Source organism: Calliphora vicina, chromosome 2, assembly GCF_958450345.1.
Source record: "Calliphora vicina chromosome 2, idCalVici1.1, whole genome shotgun sequence".
Lineage (NCBI taxonomy): Eukaryota > Metazoa > Arthropoda > Insecta > Diptera > Calliphoridae > Calliphora > Calliphora vicina.
In genome coordinates, this window is record NC_088781.1 from 103,591,636 (window position 1) to 103,612,090 (window position 20,455).

At 30.3% G+C, this 20,455-nt stretch overlaps 1 protein-coding gene across 1 annotated transcript; it reads right to left on the bottom strand.

Moving 5' to 3' along the window:
• Positions 1–7,846: 7,846 nt before the first annotated feature.
• LOC135951331 (uncharacterized) lies at positions 7,847–20,212 on the bottom strand. Its single transcript, XM_065500972.1, has 4 exons — positions 19,646–20,212; positions 13,643–14,313; positions 8,231–8,493; positions 7,847–8,175 (listed from the first exon to the last, which is right to left on the bottom strand). The coding sequence occupies exons 1-4, from the start codon at positions 20,189–20,191 to the stop codon at positions 7,922–7,924; spliced, it is 1,734 nt and encodes a 577-aa protein (XP_065357044.1). The 5' UTR covers positions 20,192–20,212; the 3' UTR covers positions 7,847–7,921.
• Positions 20,213–20,455: the final 243 nt, after the last annotated feature.

Below are 20,455 nucleotides of genomic sequence, written 5' to 3' on the forward strand. Positions count from 1 at the left end.
TCAGTGTCCGATAATATTATGAAAATACTTTTATCCTAAGTCCTAAGGTGTTCACCAATATCAAGTACTTATACAAAAAACTTATATTTATTCATCAGGAGCTCCAGAAACCTTGTTTTTTCCCTTTTGAATAATTTTAGCGTTTTTTTAATTATGCCATGCAAAATGTGTTTTGAAAAAAACGTAAAAAATACGACTATTTTTACACGTTCCAACTTTGGATGAGTGTAACTTTTTATAGGGACGAGATAACTGTTAGCAAGTTGCTTTTATTGTATTCGAAATTCTATCGTACATGTAGATAATATGTTTAAACAAATTTCGAACCTCAGTACCCCCGACATATCTAAAAAATCAAAAAAGATCGAGCAGAATTAAAAAAAATAAATATACCTAAATATCTCTTGAACTAAGAGAGATAACATAAATATGTATGCATGTTTTTTGTAGATCTCCTTAAGGACTATTTATGTTTTAAATATCAGCTCATTCGGATCATACTTTGATTTTTGGCGATTTTTTTAAAAAATGTGAGAACCAAGGTGGCGTTTAATTTTGTTAATTAAGCGTAAAGAGTTTTATTTAAAACTTTGGTTTCTTTGGTGACCACTGAAATTTTCCGGCAAAAATTTTCGTTGAATATTCTAATCCTTAAATGTCCTTTATGAAGGGACTTTTTTGATTTTCTTGAAAAAAGTGTTAAATTGACCACTAAAGCGAGGAGTTAGAGGGATAAGATCTTCCACAAAAATGATCCCCATAAAATTCTACAGTATAAATCTGGCAATAAGAATTCTCTCAGACATTAACTTACACCATTTTTTCAGTTAGTATAATGCTCCCTTAGATCAAAAAACTAAAACTTTGACCCACTGTAAAAAAAATTCAGACCAGCTGGACAATAAGTTTATTCTACAAAAATGATCTACTCAACATGCCCTTTCAGAATTATAGGGTCGTTATTCTGTTCCAAAAATGCTGTTGGACATGAGGGACGTGTTCCGGAAGGACATAATGGCAGCGGACTATAAGAATTGGTTTATATAAGGACTAGTCATCTTGTATGGACTGCTTAAACGATTCTGTCGATCAGGATACCTGGAATGTTGGAGATTTGTAACTTCAGCTAACATATTGGTAATAATTTAAAAACTATTTTTACAATTATCAACTTTTTAAAAAAAATTTTAATTTTATAGTATCACTAGAAATGAAATTATAAAGGCTATGAAATCATTTTTTAAAATTAATTATGTAAATGATATAATAAATAGAAGTCCTTTAGGATTTGTTTTTAATTTAACATATACACATTCACGCTAACAACATTTATACAATTTAAATTAGTTTTACACGACATACATTCTTTCTAATACGAGCCCAATAGGAAGAATCCATGCCGTATAGCTGTTCTATGAAATTTACCATAAATATTGAAAATTCATCAAATCAAACACGTTTTTTTCGAGAACCTTTTAGTTTCCAAAAAAATATAACGAAGCCTGTTAAAAACATTTTGAGAATCATTCAAAAATCAAAATATTAATTTTAAAATGAACAGAAAAAACTTAAAGTTTCGTTGTAGCAACCGAAGTTGATGTTTATATACATTTTTTGGTTTCTACAATATAAACTCACACAGTGGTTTTTTGGAAATAATTCGGTATCTCGGGAACTATTGGATATATTGTTACGAAATTGCACATGGTTAGAGCTGAGGTGTTTTCGAGTTGATGTGCATTTGTTCAGCTATCTAGCTCTAATGGGGGCCATGTAAAAATATATCCAATAGTTCCCGAGTTACCGAAAAGTTTCTAAGCCACTGTGACTCAGTAGATAAAGATGATTGAAACAACATTCCATTTGTCGGCCTAATCTAGATAGAATATTCGTTTATTAAGGTTTAATTACACTAATACCCCGTTTTGCGTCGCTAATTGGACCTGGAGAAACGCGACGCAAACCGATACGACGCAAAACGAAGCACAATCTTCCATACATTTGTATTGATTTTCATTTAATTGGTTCCTAGTTTCATAATTTTTGCTGAAAAAATTGATTTTTCAATACAAACATTTTCATATTAACGACGCAAATCGAAGTACTAACGACGCAACTTCGAGGCCATGCGAAGCAGACTGAAACAAATAAAGCAAATCCAAAAATTTTAAATAAATAAATTTTTACATGCATTGGCATATTTTCTATCAATTTTTCATTTACTTTATTTGGAATACTCCTCTCTTGTGCTAATCGGTATTTAATCGGGTTTCAACCGCCAATTTACGATTCACCAAAAATTCTTCATAGGATTGAGCTCAGGACATTGAGCTGGTAACTGCATTAATAAGAATTTTCTGGAAACTAAAATGACAAAGAATCTAAAAATGTATGATCTGATGAGCTTTTCATATATAGTAATACAGTTAAGGACGAAATTTTTCATAAAAATAAAGAAAACATTATAAATTTGTAAGCATTTTAAAAATGCTTTTGTAGAGAAAGAATCACAATAGTTGAAAATTTAAAAGATAGTTAACAATTAAAGTATTTATTTAGAAATACATAGTATAAAATATAGTTTTTAGTTTGTAGATTTTTTTTGGGAGAAAATGCTTAATATTAATGTTCATTTAATAATGTATTTGGAAGTTGTTTAATAATAACATATGTTTATAGGTTTTTTTTTAATAATTTAGTAATTTAATTTGTTTAAAATATTAAAATTTAATTTACAAATAATTTGTTTATAACATTACAGAAATTATATAAGAAAAACAGGTTTAACAAAAGACAGGTTGAAAATAAACAAATATCTGTGGACTTTTATTTAAATAATATTTAATCTTATATACCCTTCACCAAATTATACTTAAAAATATTTTTATTTAAACAAAATTAATTTTTTTTCCAAAATGATTTTTAATTTTTTTAAAAAAAGTTTTTTCCAATTTTTTTTTTTAATTTTTTTAAAATGTTTTTAATTTTTAAAAAAAAATTTTTTCAAAAAAGAAATTATGACAAAAAAATTTTTTTGATGAAAAAAATTCGGGTTAAAAAATATTTTTCCCGATTTTGACCCATAGTAGGTCCAACTTACTATAGCCTTATATACATCGTTGCAATTGATTTTGAAATATCTACACTGAGGGAAAAACGACGTTGCAAAATCGACAACGGTTGGTGTCATTTTGACACCATACAGTGTCACTTTTTTCGACACCGTACGTTTACAATTTGTTAACAAACGGGTACGAATCGACAACGCAATGTTGTTAAATTATTTGCGACGCATTTCAACGTGAGTTGCTTTTTATAAGTGTGTTTTAATTTTATTTACATTAAACAATTTAAAATATTTTAATAAATAATAAAGGGTAATAGTGATGCAAATAAATGGTTAAAAAAACAAAATATAAAAGAAAGTGTAATTATGTTTGATTGTGAATTTGTGTTGATGCAGATGAAGATCCAGGCAGTGCAGTCAGTGAAGATCCAGGCAGAGAAGACCACCGAATCCAGTGACGACATACAACGCCAAATGGAAACTTATAGTTTTTATATTTAAGTATTTATAAGTATTGTATTAAAAAAATGTAAAAAATAAAGAAATTGTTATTTATATTAATTACCAAAAAAATAGAAAGGAAACATTTTCAGGTGTCAAATCGTACACGAACGGTATCAAGTCGACAACTTATGGTGTCAAATTGACAACGGTCTGGTGTCAAATCGTACACGAACGGTGACAAATTGTCAACGGTCTGTTATAAAATCGTACACGAACGGTGTCAAATCGACAACAAATGGTGTCAATTCGGCAACGGAATGGTGTCATATTTTCGTTGTCAAATTGACACCGTTCGTGTACAATTTGTGCACATACGGGGTTGATACACTATTGACACCGAATGGTGTCAAATCGTACACGGATGTGTTCATTTTTTCTCTGGGTGCAGGCAGTGCAAGAAATGAAAATATCACCGAATCCACTGACGACATACAACTCCAAAAATTCCTGGAAACAGTAAACATACAGTTTTTGTACATTTAAAAGGAAAGTAGAGCTATATATATATATATATATATATATATATATATATATATATATATATATATATATATATATATATATATATATATATATATATATATATATAAAATATATAGCCTATTGACGCTTCCCGGTAAGGATCTATCTACGTTTCAAATTTCAATAAAATCGGTTCAGCCGTTTAGGCGTGATGCTCAAACAAATAAACAAACCAACAAACAAACTTCAAGACATTTATATATTTACATATATAGATTATCAGCAATGTAGAATACAATAAGTATTTGTTTTATTTTGTTTTGCCAAATTTAAACATGAAATTTATATGTATTTTATATTTATGTATTTATTCGTATTATATTTAAAACTAAATGTGAAACATAAAGGAATTATTATTTATTTCAATTACCAAATCGTACACGAACGGTATCAAATCCACAACATATGGTTTCAAATTGACAACGGTGCGGTATCAAATTGACAACGGTCTGGTGTCAAATCGTACACGAACGGTGTCAAATCGACAACGAATATTGTCAATTCGGCAACTGAATGGTGTCATTTTTTCGTTGTCAAATTGACACCGTTCGTGTACAATTTGTGTACATACGGGGTTGATACACTATTGACACCGAATGGTGTCAAATCGTACACGGATGTGTTCATTTTTTCTCTGGGTGTATCATTAGATATCCATATTGTCTATATTAATGACTTAGTAATCCAGATATACATAGGTCAAAAATAGAGGTTGTCCTGGTTTTTTCCTTATATGTATATAAGCCATTTGTGAACCGATTTTATGACCGAGCCCGAATAATTCCGGAGATATTGATGTATGAATCGTGTATGTAAGTTATTTGGGGGCTTCGGAAAGTTGATTTCAACAGACGGACATGGCTTATTCGACTCCGCTATCTATAAGGATCCAGAATATATATTTACTTTATAGGGTCGGAAAATTATATTGTGGAAATTACAAACTGAATGACAAACATATATGTATATAAAAAAGAAAAATGTAAAATAAATGGTTGATCTGGGTAGGTCATAACAAAGTTTTTCATTTAATTCGATCCAAAACGTTTTACAGGATCAAACTTAGCTTTAACAATAACTATTTGTGCCAATATTTAATTGTTTTTATTTATTAGAATTTTTTTTTGTTTGACAGATTTTGCCCATTTTTAATACCACATTTTTCTGATATATGGAACGGCAAAATTCAAAATCTAAAGTTATTTTACAATATCTACAATATTTTATATTTTATAAATTAAAGAAAACATAATGATTTAATAAGGACAAAAATTCTGAAAGGAATTGACTCAATAAGGAATGAATTCGGAAGTACTAAGATATTGATATACTAAATTCATACTAAATGGTTAAGGGAATGGTTCGTATCTACTGGAACCATTGGTACAGCAATATTCTTGATCTTGCAAGTGTCGACATGCTTATTGAGGATTTAAATATTAAAAAGGTCTTGGGGTTTTCCGACTTCAGTAGGATGTTGGGGAATGTAAAAATACGTGATAAAAGACCAAAAAAAAAAGACCATGTGTCTCTCAGTTTTGACCAAATTCATGCCTTTTTGTTGAGGCCTCGGTTTAATTTTTGCAAAAAAGTAATCATTTTCTCAGGCTCATATCTTGCAAACAGTTCGGAATTTTGATTTACACTCTTATGCAAAGTTGTAGCCCTTGTCATAAAGAACAAAAATTATGAATATATAAAATCAAAAAAACTTCATCTTTAAAATCAAAATAGCAAAATACTTTAAAAAATGTGTTTTGCAAGATATGAGCCTAAGAAAATTATCAATTTTTTCCAAAAATGACACCGAGGCCCCAAATCTTTGGGAGCCCATAAAAAAGTTTATGACTTTGGGCACAACTTTTATCACGTTGTGGTGTCCGTATATGTTTATATTTCCATGACACAAAAAATTACACACAGTGTTATCGACCATATAGAATCAGTGTGATTGCAAAAAGAATGAACAGAATTTCAACAAGTAAGAGAGCTATATTCGGATGTGCCAAATCTTATATACCCTTCACCAAATTATACTTTTAGGTAAACAAAATTTATTTTTTTTCGAATTGTTTTTTTAAATTTAAAATTTTTTCGGGTTAAACATTTTGTCTCAGATTTTGACCCTTTGTAGATCCAACTTACTATGGTCTTATATACGTCGTCTTTGAAATATTTACATATATATTGCGTTTTAATCGGCTCAGTAGTTTCGGAGTTATAATAACAAATTGAAGCAAAAAATATATTTTTTATGTAAAAATATTAAATTTTTTTGTTTTAAAAAAAATCATGAAAAATCGAAAAAGGCAGAAATTGTTTAGATTTATTACTTTATCGCATTTATTACTTTATTTAAGTTTACTTCAATAATATCGGACTAACCGTTTTTGAGTTATCATAAATTATGTGGAGAAACATTTAAAAAAATACACAATTTTAGAAAAAAAAATTTAAAAAAATCTATCCATAGAATATAAAAATTTTAGCATTTTTGTACTACTGGAACCACAATACATCAAAATTGTGTAGTGGTTTAAAAAGTCTCCAAAATTTTTCCGATTTTGTTGTCCTGTGTAATCAGATCATTTCAATTCCTAGTCGGTGAAAACGAATATGAAATCAAATTTATCTAAATTTCAGAATTTTTGATTTATTATTTTTAAAAGTCCATGGATATTTTATTTAGTTTTTAAATTATTTATAAAATTTAAGAAATTAAAAAAATAAAATAAAAATAATAAATCTGTTCAAGATTTAAATTTATAAAGTCTGACTAGAATTTAGAATTGCTAAATACAATTTTAGATTTTGATTATAACAAGTATGTATGGCGATCTAAACATTCAAACATAATTATAACATTTATTGCTACATATATATTTTTTTTGGAAACTCTCTTTTTTGTAATAGAAAACATCTCTGAGAGAGTAATTTTTTGATTAAAATTTAATTTTAAAACATTTGTTTGGGAACATTTACTCAATTCCGGGAATTGTATATATGTAAGAGTCAGTTTTTAACAATACTTAGTTTTTAATTGGCTTTAAAAAAGAAACATCAAAAATTGAGTTACGATTTAAATTCTAACCGAATATTCTGTATGATTATGTTAATGAATTGTTTACTATATACATGTTAAATAATCGTATGTATATAAATATACATGTTTATACATATATAGTACATAAGTATATATATTTTGATTATGTTTTACATGCTACTTTTTTTTAAACACGATAAAAAGTTAACTTTTATATGATTTTGTTTGCTTATATTCTTAAGTTTTAATATATATTTTTTTTGTATTTAATTAATGTAAATAGGCTATAATTAGTTTTAATAAATAGTACATATGATGTCTGTCTGTATTAAGTCTAGTATTAGCATTTTGTAGAGAAAAGTAGAAATGGTTTTTATTATTATTTATTAGTTTAGATAACAAAAGTTTTGATTTTTTAGATATAGAAAAAGCTTAGAGTTTACAGATGTTTAGAAAATATTAATTTTTAATACAAAGTTAGTATATTTATACTCACTAAAGGATTAAACTATCAATTATTTACAAAATTTTCAAGACACTTTTTACTGAACCATTTTTAGAAGAGAAAGAATGAAGATGGTTTGTTCCATATTTGAAGGTTTAAATTTAATAAACTATTTTTATTATAAATATAGAACTTACCTAAAAGTGTAAATAGAATAGAAATTATGGTTCAGAGATAGGAATAAATACACATTTATTTGTTGGTTTTTTTTGTTGTTGAAAGACATTCAGAAAAGTCTATATACGCAGACGATTAAAGAAGAACATGATGAAACCATCATTTAATACAGATAATGCGATGAAGCCTGAGCTCTGTATTGTTTTGGTGTTAGTTTTATTAATTTTGGATTAAAAGCCCCCAGCTGAGCTTCATTTGTTGACGATGGTGCTGGCGGTACGGGATTCGAACGAAAGCGTGTGCGTAGAAATTTTTGCATTGAACGTAAACGTATTATTGGAGCACATGGAGATTGTCGTAGACTATTGTGATTGAGGGCCCAATAAATTATGGGACTTATAGCTGAATACATGTAACCTGTTAAAGAAATGATTTAAAAATTGTTTTATATTTAATTTTAAATTGCATTTACCCAATAATAAATTAAAATATCTTGATGACTTTTTGCAATATTCTTTGTAACCCATTATTTTATAAATGACACAGAATACATGCGGCGTCCAACATGCTATGAATATAATTGCCGAACCTATAAGCATATTGGCCAGATGTCTGCGTGAACGTAGCGTTGAGGTTTGCGGCAGCGGTATGCCTGGTGTAGCTACTCTTCTGCCACGTTGGGCGGCCCGCGCCATACGTTGTCGTTGGGAATGTTCGCGTATTTCACGCATTGCTCTGAAATGATAGTAAAATATTATAATTTATATATTTCTTTGGTTTTTATTTATAACTAGTTGATCGCCCCGGCTTCGTCCGGTAGCATTTACTAATGTTAGTTCTTAAAGTTTCTCCAACCCACTCACACCAGCCTGTTCTTATTTATTTGCAAATAAAATATCTAAATTTGTACTGCATACTTTAGGGAGATTTTTTGTTATAGTTGACTGGACTCACAAAAAAAAGAATTTCCGAGTTTTACCCGGAATTTTAAAATTTTTTTTCTTTACAAACCATCTCCTGAAAATTTCTAATCGAATAAAAAAAAAATCAGCCAAATCGCTCTAGCCGTTCTCATGTGATGACATTACATACATGGACCATTTCATTTTTATATATATAGATATCAAGTTGAATATAGTAAAGTTAAAGCTTGAATAAATGGTCAATATATAGTCAAGTTTTAAATTATAGCTTTAATAATAGGTATTTATATAGTCAAGATATAGCATCAATCGTAGATCTTTATATAGTCAAGTTCTGGCTTCAATCATAGGACTTTATGTAGTCAGGTTCTAGCTTCAATCGTAGGTCTTTATATAGTCAAGTTACAATGTTAGGTCTTTATATAGTAAAGTTATAGCTTCAACCGCATGTCTTTATGTAGTAAAGTTCTAGCTTTAATCGTAGGTCTTTATGTAGTCAAGTTATGCCTTCAATTGCAGGTATTTATATAGTCAAGTTATAACTTCAATCGATGGTTTTTATATAGTCAAGCTATAGCTTCAATCGTAGGTCTTTATATAGTCAAGTTATAGCTTCAATTGTAGGTCTTTATATAGTCGAGTTATAGCTTCAATCGTAGGTCTTTATATTGTCATGCCATAGCTTCAATTGGAGGTCTTTATATAGTAAAGTTATAGCTTCAACTGTGTTCAGTTTTGTGAAACTGTACTTTTTAGTCTGGTCTTTTATTTTTAATAGAATGATCGATCTTTGACATACACACACAAGCAGGTAGTGAAATGTGCATTGTGTGTGGAAAAGATAAGATCAGAAAGTATTTTCCCTCTCACTAATGTTAAGTGTGGGTAAATACAAAATATAAATAGTTTTAGGCAAACACATTTCCAACATGTGTTTAGTCTAGTTTAGTTTTAGGAATTGTATAATTAGTACTTAAGAAAAATATTGTGTAAATAAATCAGTTCCCTAATAGACACGAAGATATCAAGTTGTCTTCTTTCTTTCTAAGCGGCTTCCGCCGTAGGCTGTGGATTCAACATTTGGTGACCCCTAAAAAACACCAGTGAAGTTACAATTTCCCCCCACAAGTGGTAAGGAACTTGTAACCCTCACTGGTGGATATGAGACGACGCCTTGGAAGATGTCAGAAGATTGAGAGTAGAGTCGAAGACGCAGAGCGACCTGAAGCAGAATTGGGTAAGAAAGAATAGGGAATTCCTTCAGAGACAATGAGGTCCAATAAGTGGAACCTTTATCTCTGAAGAGAATGGTTTAAGCTTCTGGGACATTGAGGGCACGCAGAGATATGCATGTACCTTAATATCAGAAGTTAAACCAAAATACTTCTTTAGAGACAATGAGGTTCATTAGTGTAACCTTAATCTCTAAAGAAGCCTTCTCAGACAATGAGGGCATACCACAAGATGTATGCACCTTAATCTCAGAAGGAAATGGGGATGTTGTGAACTCCTCATGTTTTTTGTTGATGTATTTGGTTCATCATTGTCCGTTTTTTTGTCCGTTTTTTTTTTTATAAACTCCTTTATTTTGAAAAGCAAAATTGATAGGAGAGAGCAATATGAAATTTTCAAAGTTACCATCAAAGGATGAGCAACTGTGCGTGAAAAGATCGTCCAAAAGTAGGTCATGAAATTTAAGTTCTTTTACAAAATTTAGTACTCCTTAGAGGCAATTCAAGATACCACAATGGGTGATTAAGGAATAATATATCCTCTAGGAGTAAGACGAAGACTTAGGAGGCACGCCAATATTTCACAAAGGGTGATAATAGAATGGCAAATCCTCTAGGTTAATGTCAAAGGTTTTTGAAGGTAAGCCAAAATGTGGTAAATCCTTAGAGAAATTGAATGAAGGGAAAACAAGTCTTTGAAGGCAAGCCAAAAAGTGGTAAATCCTTCGAGAAATTGAAAGAAGGGAAAACGAGTCTTTGAAGGCAAGCCAAGAAGTAGTAAATTCTTCGAGAAAAATAATTATAGTAGGGATATTTTGGAGTGCATGGATTGTTTAAACGTTCCAAAAAGTAGTGAACACAATGTGGGCTCAAAATATACTACTATTATGTCCTTAATAAAGAATAAATTAAATAAAGCTAACAAAAAGAAAAAAAAAATAAATTCTGTCCGACAATGATTTTGAAGTTCATAGGATAATCTTTTTCGACATTTGTTGATTCAGTAGGTAAACGTGTTGTTAAAAGATTAACACAGTCCTCCCATTTGCTGGAGGCGGGGGAGGGTCATCCGAACTATATTAGGTTCGGATGGATTATGCAGAATGGTGGACGTAAGGACCAGCAATGGGGAAACGAAAATATCGAACCACAATGTTTGTCCTTTTCCCACTGAAGAAAACGAAAATTAAATTCTGAACTAATCATTCAGGAACATTTCGTATTCTGCAAAAGATAATAGGATGGACAATCCATCTATAAATAAAGAAGGTGGGGTTACTCATCATCAACTAATAAGAAAGTAGTAATAACAAAAAATAAAAATATGATTTTATAAACATAAAAATAATATAAAAAATAAATGAAAATGAAATGAAATTTAAATAACAATAATAAATATAGTAATTATATGAAAATTGTAATAATACAATAATTATAAATAAAATAAAAACAAATTCAAAATTAATATATACAAATATATTTAAATTCCATTGTTTATTATTTACAATATATAAAAGTATTTAGAAACCATAAATATGTTAAAGTAAATAAATAGTTATAAAAGTTGTCAGGGACTCTCATCGAAGGTGGAAACATGTGACCAGTTGAAGAAGTGTTGCCGAAATCCAAGAACGAGTATGCATTGATCGTTGATGAAGAAGCTTAAGCCAAAATAAGAAGCCAAGAAAGCGAAGAGGCGGTGAAGGTACAAAAGGGCAAAGGATTACATGGTCTTAGGCAACATTGTCAAATGCAAAGGTAAACGCATACAATGACCTAACCATACAAATATCTGCAAGCCATTCTATTTAAAGGCAAGAAGGTGGCTGAATTCTAATCGCATACATGGAAGAACAAACCAATCTTCTCAGATGGATTGAGATGAAAGGCAGCCTTTGCAATTTGCTGCTAATCGCATACATAGAAGAACAAACCAATCTTCTCATATGGATTAATACAAGAGTGTAACCTTTGGAAATATATCAACATACAAAGTAGAACAAACCAATCTACTCAATTGTATTATTATATAAAGGTGCCAAAAGATGTCAGTACCTCTCACCATTTCTACATTCATACCAATATCAAACAGTGTCCTGTGCAGAACGTGTCAACCAACCGCTAGCTGCAGATGTTGTTTACCTTCTTTTGTAGGGTAGTTATTAAATATGTTTGTACCAATTTTTGAAAGAGTATGATCTTTCAAGGCCGGCAGAATGTTCAGTTTTGTGAAACTGTACTTTTTAGTCTGGTCTTTTATTTTTAATAGAATGATCGATCTTTGACATACACACACAAGCAGGTAGTGAAATGTGCATTGTGTGTGGAAAAGATAAGATCAGAAAGTATTTTCCCTCTCACTAATGTTAAGTGTGGGTAAATACAAAATATAAATAGTTTTAGGCAAACACATTTCCAACATGTGTTTAGTCTAGTTTAGTTTTAGGAATTGTATAATTAGTACTTAAGAAAAATATTGTGTAAATAAATCAGTTCCCTAATAGACACGAAGATATCAAGTTGTCTTCTTTCTTTCTAAGCGGCTTCCGCCGTAGGCTGTGGATTCAACAAACTGCATGTCTTTATGTAGTTAAGTTCTAGCTTCAATCGTAGGTCTTTATGTATTCAAGTTCTAGCTTAAATCGTAGGTCTTTATATTGTCAAATACTACCTTAAATCGTAGGTCTTTATATAGTCAAGTTCTAGCTTAAACGTAGGTCTTTATATTCTCAAATACTACCTTAAATCGTAGGTATTTATATAGTCAAGTTCTAGCTCAAATCGTAGGTCTTTATATTTTCAAATACCACCTTAAATCGTCGGTCTTTATACCTTAAATCGAAGGTCTTTATATTGTCTTTATACCCTCAATCGAAGGTCTTTATATTGTCAAACCAAGTTATAGATGCAATTGAATGTCAAATACTACCATCAATCGTAGGGCCTTTATTTAACAAGTTCTAGTCTGAATTATAGACTTTTATTTAACTGGTTCTAACTGGCTTGGATTACACTTTACAACACAAAAAACCAATTACAAGGTCCGACCAATAAATTTTGATAGAGGAGACAAAAAAAAAAGACACGTATATCGGCGTTTGGAAAGTTTATATTTGAATTTCATTTGAGGGGGAGTTAAAGTTTCCCAACTCTGGCACATTCTTATTGTTAATCGGCATAAGAAACCATGTGATCCTTACATTTTAGGTATAAAATGTGTTCAGCAAATTTATGTAAAATGTTACGGAGAACATTTTTGTAGAATATGTTCACCCTCTAAATCCTCAAGGCAAATCCCTGTTTTAATAGTGTTTTTTGCTCTTATTTAAAAGAAGGACAAAAAAGACCCATGCCTTGAGGATTTAGAGGGTTAACATATTCTACAAAAATGTTCTCCGTAATATTTTACATAAATTTGCGGAACATATTTTATACATAAAATGGAAGGACCACATGATTTATTATGCCGATTAACAATAAGTGAAATTCAGATGTAAACTTTAAAAACGCCGATACACGTCTCTTTTTTTTGGTCTCCTCTATCAAAATTTATTGGTCGGACCTTGTAATTTTGGAAAAAAAATTGATTTTGTTGTATAGTGTTATAGGTAATTCTTTAACAAGTTCTAGCTTGAATAGCAGGTTCTTATAAAGCAAAACCTTTATTTAATAATAAAAAGGACACTTCTTCTTGGAAGTGTTTAAAATATTTTACAAAATAAAACTCACCTAGGTGATATGGGATTCTTTGATAAAATAATATTGCGATTGGTGTGTGAACTTTTCGGATTTAAATTCTGCATCTGTATGTCGCCACCATTTGAGGTGTCGTCCGTGGTGCCACCACAGCCAGCTTGATGGGCATTCGCTATGCCCGTCACAATCACCATATGCGTCTGACGACGCAAAATGGGCATCGGAAGTGGTAGTTCACCGTGAGCGGCACGCGCTGTCAGCGAAAGAGCGCATAATTTCCGTCGTACACCATAATGATTGAGTAGAACACCCAAACCGGGTAAAATGAAAACAATAAATGTGTGTATTAAAATGAATACAACAAATACAGGATTGGCACCGGGATCCGAGTGGCAACTTATGCTAACGTTGGGAAAATCAGCGGAGGGTGTGAGAGCTGTGGTAGGTGCCATCGATAGGGATGAAGATGTCGGTGGAGATGTTTTTGAGGATGCAGTTTTCATAACAACTGTTCGCGCCACAATTTTGTAGATAAACAAAAACGGAACACTGACAATGGCTGATGTCAGCCATGAGAACACTGCCAAGGAAACGTGTAAATAACGTCGTTGACGTAGTTGTGCCAAACGCGGATGTTTGACGGTGGCATAACGATCCAGCGATAGTAAAAAGAACGATAATGTACTGGCAGCAACTGGTGTAGCCTGAAACAAAATAGATATAAATATTAAGATTGAAAATAAAAAGCATATAAAATACACAAAACAGGAAACGGAAAAGAATTAAGTGAAAATGTTCATATTTTAAGTGTTTTTTGTTTTGTTTTTTTTTTTCTCTTACTGCTCGCTGACGTTATTTGAGGTAAGTAAAAGTTGTTAAGATTGAAATGACCTTTGCAGGGAAAATAGTAAAATATTTGAAGTACAATAAATATATTGTTTAAGATTTAAGTTGAGATTTTTGTATAAAAATGTGGGTAAAAATAATAGAGTATAGCAATGTACTTACACCCACTTTTATATTTTGTTTTATAAACCTTTTAGAAATTGTTTTTAAATATGGGGGTTTATTTAAAGGAAGTTATTGCTAATATTGGAAAAATGGAGCGGATCTAGGGCAAACTTTACAACATCTTAGTCCTCATTCATTATTTTTTTTAAAATTCTGTGATTTGCGTCCAAAAAAACATAAAACTTGTTAGATTTGTGATTATTCTACATTATATTATCATATGTTTAAGCTTTATAAACATTAGGTTAAGTATATGGCCTAGAGAAAGGATTTAGGGGTATGCTACTTTTCCCAAAAATGTTTCGTTAATCAGAAATATTTGGTATTGAAAAGAATTTGGAAAGAAAGTATAGTCGTAAATTTGTATATGAAATAAAACTGTTTTTTTTTTTTTTTAAGTTGTCTATATGTTATGCAGTGTTGCCAATTCTTGGCTAAATACTTAGAAAAAAAGGCTAAAAAAGTGGCTAAAAAGGGGCAAATACATTTTACACCAAAAACAACTTAAAATTTTACATTTGGCTATCCGAATAGACAAACAAAAATGTATGAATTAACACACGTTCAAATTGAAGAAAATAAGAATATTTATTCCTGTTGATGTTGATCCTTAACTTTAAAATAAAGTAATATGTGGCCATACGTATATCATATGCCGATGTTTTTAAAACGTCGTATTTATCACCTGGCCTGCAAAATGCTCCTATGCTAATTTTTTATATGAAAGCCTAATTCTAAAATAATCCTTTGTGATAACTTCGAAATCGATGAAGAATATTGTTACGAAATTGTACATGAATTCAAATATAACGATTTTAACGGCTGATTTAAAAAAGTAGCATAATGCTACTTTTAAATAGCAGTGCTATAATAGCAAACTGTAACATATCTGTGGGCATTATTAACATTGAATAAAGCTTTCAGTTGACCATTGATCGTAAGTTGGCAACGCTGTTTGCTGCGACCGTATATTCGAATTCGAATATTCAGTTAAAGAACATTGTAGAAAGTACACCACAGATGACGTATGTATTAGAAAACTCTAGACAGTTAAAGAGCAATCTAGAGTGCAGATGACAGTGTTATAAATAGTGGCAGAAGTTGCAGTCGTTAGTGAGTTTATCAGAGACGCTTTTCGAATAAACATCAACTGAGTGCCTTAAAGAGTGCTGTGTTTTTCAAGTGAATTCGTGTACATTATAAAGTGTGTCAGTATTTCTGAGAATTTATAAACGTGCATAAAAAAACATTGAGTGATTATTTAATTCCCTGGTTGTTGTACATTTTAAATAAATAAAGAGTTGTTACAATTTTTAAACTACTAAACGGCTTTTATTTTCAATAAAAAGTATCCGGTTTATTCAAAGGAAATAAACCAACGTTTTGAAAAGGTTAAAACGTAACAATATTTTGATAATTGAATATGTGGCTAATATGCCAGCATGCTGGTAAACATAAATATTTATTTTAATTTTAGAAAATTGTCATAGCTGAACTATATCATAGATTTTATGATCATTTAACTATGGGAGGGTTCCAACATTTTTAGTTAATTTTTGTCATATTAGAACTTATTTTACTCATTTTCAATAGCAAAAATTTCAGATGGTTAGAGTAAATATATAAGTTTTGATTTAGCAATTAAAAAGGCTAAAAATCGATGTCTTTCGATCGCACAGTGCGGCCAAAGGCACATTTGTCCGGCCAAAAGTCGAAAAATGTACAAAATGATCCACAAATTTGTATATGGGGGTTTTTGGGGTCGCTGATTACGAATTCGTTATCCGTCAGAATTAGTAAAATGGCGGACCTAATATGGCGTCATTTCAAACGAAAAAAAAATTTAATGAATTTGCTAACTGATTAAAAGTTTTTGTTTTGATATTATTATTTATATTTATTAAAAATTAACAAATTTACAATGGTGAAATGGAATATGGCGATGTTAGAGAGCATTCAACAAATACATGCATCCGTATTTGTGTAGCTCTACCTTAGTTCACGTTTTCGAGAGTTTACTGTATATTTATATATAAATGTGATGTTGTAACAAGAAAAAAAATGCGCCGTAAACACTCTAGTAAGTATTTTTGCAAAGCAGTTATAAAAAAAAACGTAGGACAACTTTCAAATATGTGCAGCTGAATTTTATTTTATTTGGTAAATAATACTTTGACTTATTACCTACAATAGGTTAGAAGCAGGAAAACAAAATTTCACTCAATCACATCAATTTTGTTTAGCAAATTAAAAATAAAAAATAGTCCTTACATATCACTTTCTAACAATTTACTATTTAGAAATTTACATTCAGATTTTTATTTTACGTATTATACTTATCTTCCTTCAGCTGTAGAATCCATTTTGTTTCGTTTGATTTGCTTGATTACAAAAACTTTGACACGTGTTTAACGGAAACTCCTACTAGTCGATCTTTGCCATTCGTGTGAAGGCCTCATTCAAACTGAAATTATGAAGGGCATTTGAGGCAAGGGACCTTACTATGATAATTTTTTATCTCCTAGAGCATTTTTTTAACCAACCCAATGACAAAAATCCCCCAACTAAAAACATGTTTTATCGACTTTTGGCCGGACGGATAAAGGTGCCTTTGCCGCACTGTGGATTGGAATGAAATTTTCACTAAGGTTAATTCTATTTGATAGTAATTAGGACACAATTTTTCAACAATATCGGTGGAGAACTCTCTGAGTTAGAGTACGCCATAATTCTTAGCAAATTGTATCCAAAATAGTTTAGCTAGTAGGTTATTCGATTTTTCTCTTGTTCGAATAATTCGAATAAGAGATTTTAACTTGTTCGAATAATTTGATCATACGTTTAAAATTAATCGAATTATTCGAATAATTTAAATTTTTTTAAAAAAGTAAAGAATGAAGTTTTGATGTCGATTTTTTAATATTTTATTGTTAAAGAAAAACAAAAAATAACGTTAAAGTTAACAATTCAAGTATTGATAGTGTTAAAAAACATTCAAAAACAAAGTCCATCATTAAATTTTCATCAGATATATTCTGATCAGATTAACTCCCGAACTATCCACAAAACAATTGAATAGCAAACCCTATAGTTTCCGTTTCGGAGCTATGCTTTAAAAAATTTGAGCTAGTTGGTCATGATCCTGAATTCAAGTACAATATAAACGTATTAAGAACTTGTTTATGTCTTTTATTAATTCGGGGTTTAAAATGGGTAACTAATTCTTTGGTAAATGAATTATTCACTTTATCTAAATTATTTATAACAAGTTGTATTATACCCTCAAGTTCTATCAGGACTCCGAATCTTTCCTTAATCAAGTTGTCTTAGGGAATTATACAAATCTGTCCAAAGTTTGATATCATTGTCAGTGAACGTGGCTAATTTGAAGTCAGGCAATGCATGATTGACGAATTTACAAATACGCAAAATGTTTATTACCATGTTAGACAAAGATGTTCAACGATGTTCAAAATCATGTATAAGACGAACTCCATGCTTTTCTTGCAACAAAACGATGGTTTGCAATATTTGTGTTTATCATTCGATTTATTACATATTTTGCAACACTTACTTACGTTAATAACATCACTTATATACATATATTTTAAGATCATGGCCTTTGTTAATTTCAACGTTATCATTATAAATATCATCCTCAATATCACTTTCGATGGCCGTTTCAAAATCACATTCTCCATCACATTCAACTTCACTTTAATCTAAGTTAATATTTAGATTATTAATTGCGATTCTTCTAATATTTCGCCAGCTAATTAACAAATATTTTATTCCGCACCTTTTATTTTCATTGGTTCAAGTCCTAAGTTAAAATTTTTGAAATATTTGTTTTTAGAATTGTAACTTCTTGCAGTAATATTTATTTATAGAAGGAGCTATCGGAACACTCATCTACAGTGATAGAAAGTCCTATTTGTCTTTAGTTATTTGTCAAATTTCAGAAACAATACAATTTTTGTGAGTCATTATTACTTATTTAAATTTGGAATTATGAAAAATTTTAAGCAATTTAATAAATTTAAATATATATGAACATTTATTATTTTTTTCGATTATTCTACATAAAATTGTTCGAATTATTCGTTATTCGAAAATGGCCATTTTTAAATTATTCGAATAATTATTCGTAAGAAATTATTCGATTAATCGAACTATCATTAGTCGAATGAATACCCTATTAGCTAGCTATTTCTTCAATCTTACGAAAAAATTTTTTTTAAAAAAAATAAAAAATTTTGAACACAAAACATAAAATTTTTGACTTTTTTTTTTGCAAAATCAAAAACTTTGTTGACTTTTTTTCAAAATGGACTCTTTTTTTAAATTTTTTTTTTGCTCAAAAGAAAGTTCAGATATTTTTCTTGAAGACCCTTTTGGTTGCTTACCTCTCGGTTTTTGTTAGCTTAATAATTTTTTTCATTTTGTTACGATTTAAATAAAATTTAGACTCACTGAACAAATTTTAGAGTTCTACTATATAATTTAATAAAAACATTTTAAACTTTTTATAAGGTTTTTTCGATTTTTTAAAATTTTGTTCGTCGGATATATGCAGTACCACCCGGGTGGGTATTGGTAAACCATGTACATAAAAAAACCTTTGGTTAAGCGAAGGTTAAGAGCTTTTTGGTTAAAAAACGACTTATGTCATTGATAAATTAGCTAAAAACTTCACAACATAATGAGCTAAATTAAAATATAACAAAGACAATGTTTTTTAGATTGTCTTTATAAAACCTTACTGATGATGAAGCCAACATCTGTGGAAAGCTAAAACCGATTGAGATCATTTCATGTCCGGATGTGGTTAGTTTTTATATTGTTATATCCACTTCTGGTTATTGACAGATTTAATTTAATAATATTTTTGTAGATGAAACAATATTTGATCAATAATCGAAACATTTTGATCGAACATATCGCAATACGATAGTTTGGTTCTTGTCTGAATCAATGATATAATTTAATTTCAGTAATATAGAGCATGAAATCAATAATTCTTACCTGTATAAAATCAATCACTTTACACAGTTCCAAAGGTAACGTTTTCGTTTTACGATTCATGGCTAAATTTAACAGGGTCACGGGGGCCGATATGCCCGTCACCAAAAGATCTGCAATGCAAACAGCCAGTAGCAAAGGATTTCGTAACCTCACCGACGAAGCGGAGCAAAGTGTTAGCAGCAGGGTTGCATTTCCCAAAACTCCACCAAATACCACCAAGCCATAAGAAATGGCCATAAAGAGCAGCGTAAGCGAAGGTATTGTATGTTCATCACGATCACCATCATAAGGAGTCATGTATGTTAAATTACCAAACTGATCGTAATCTAAAACAGCATTACTGGCTGCAGCAGCGGCACCAACACCCTCGGAAATATTGTTCTCGTCTAGGGTTTGTTGAAGAGCGGCCAAATTTAATAGTTCTTTACTGCTGGTGGCATCATGAACCGTGAGAGTTGAATCAAAGTTGACCTGTTGTTGCTGCTGTTTGGTCAGATGATGACGATATGTATTCTCCCACCATTCTTGTAAATTATTGCTATTCATTGTGTTGCCGCAAGCCCAACTTTAAAACGTACACCTGGCCGCAGCTGTTGCTGATGATGAGTAGGATGATGATGATGACGTTGTCTTTTTCATTTCATAAACATTGCTGAAATTAATAAAGCAACAATTGCAAATGATTAGAATAGGAATGTACAAAAGAAAATGTAAGTTAGAGCAAACGAAAGAGTAGATACAATTAAATAAATGTTAAGAAAACATTTACCCTTGTTAAACTAACTTTATTACACAATAATAACTGGCAAC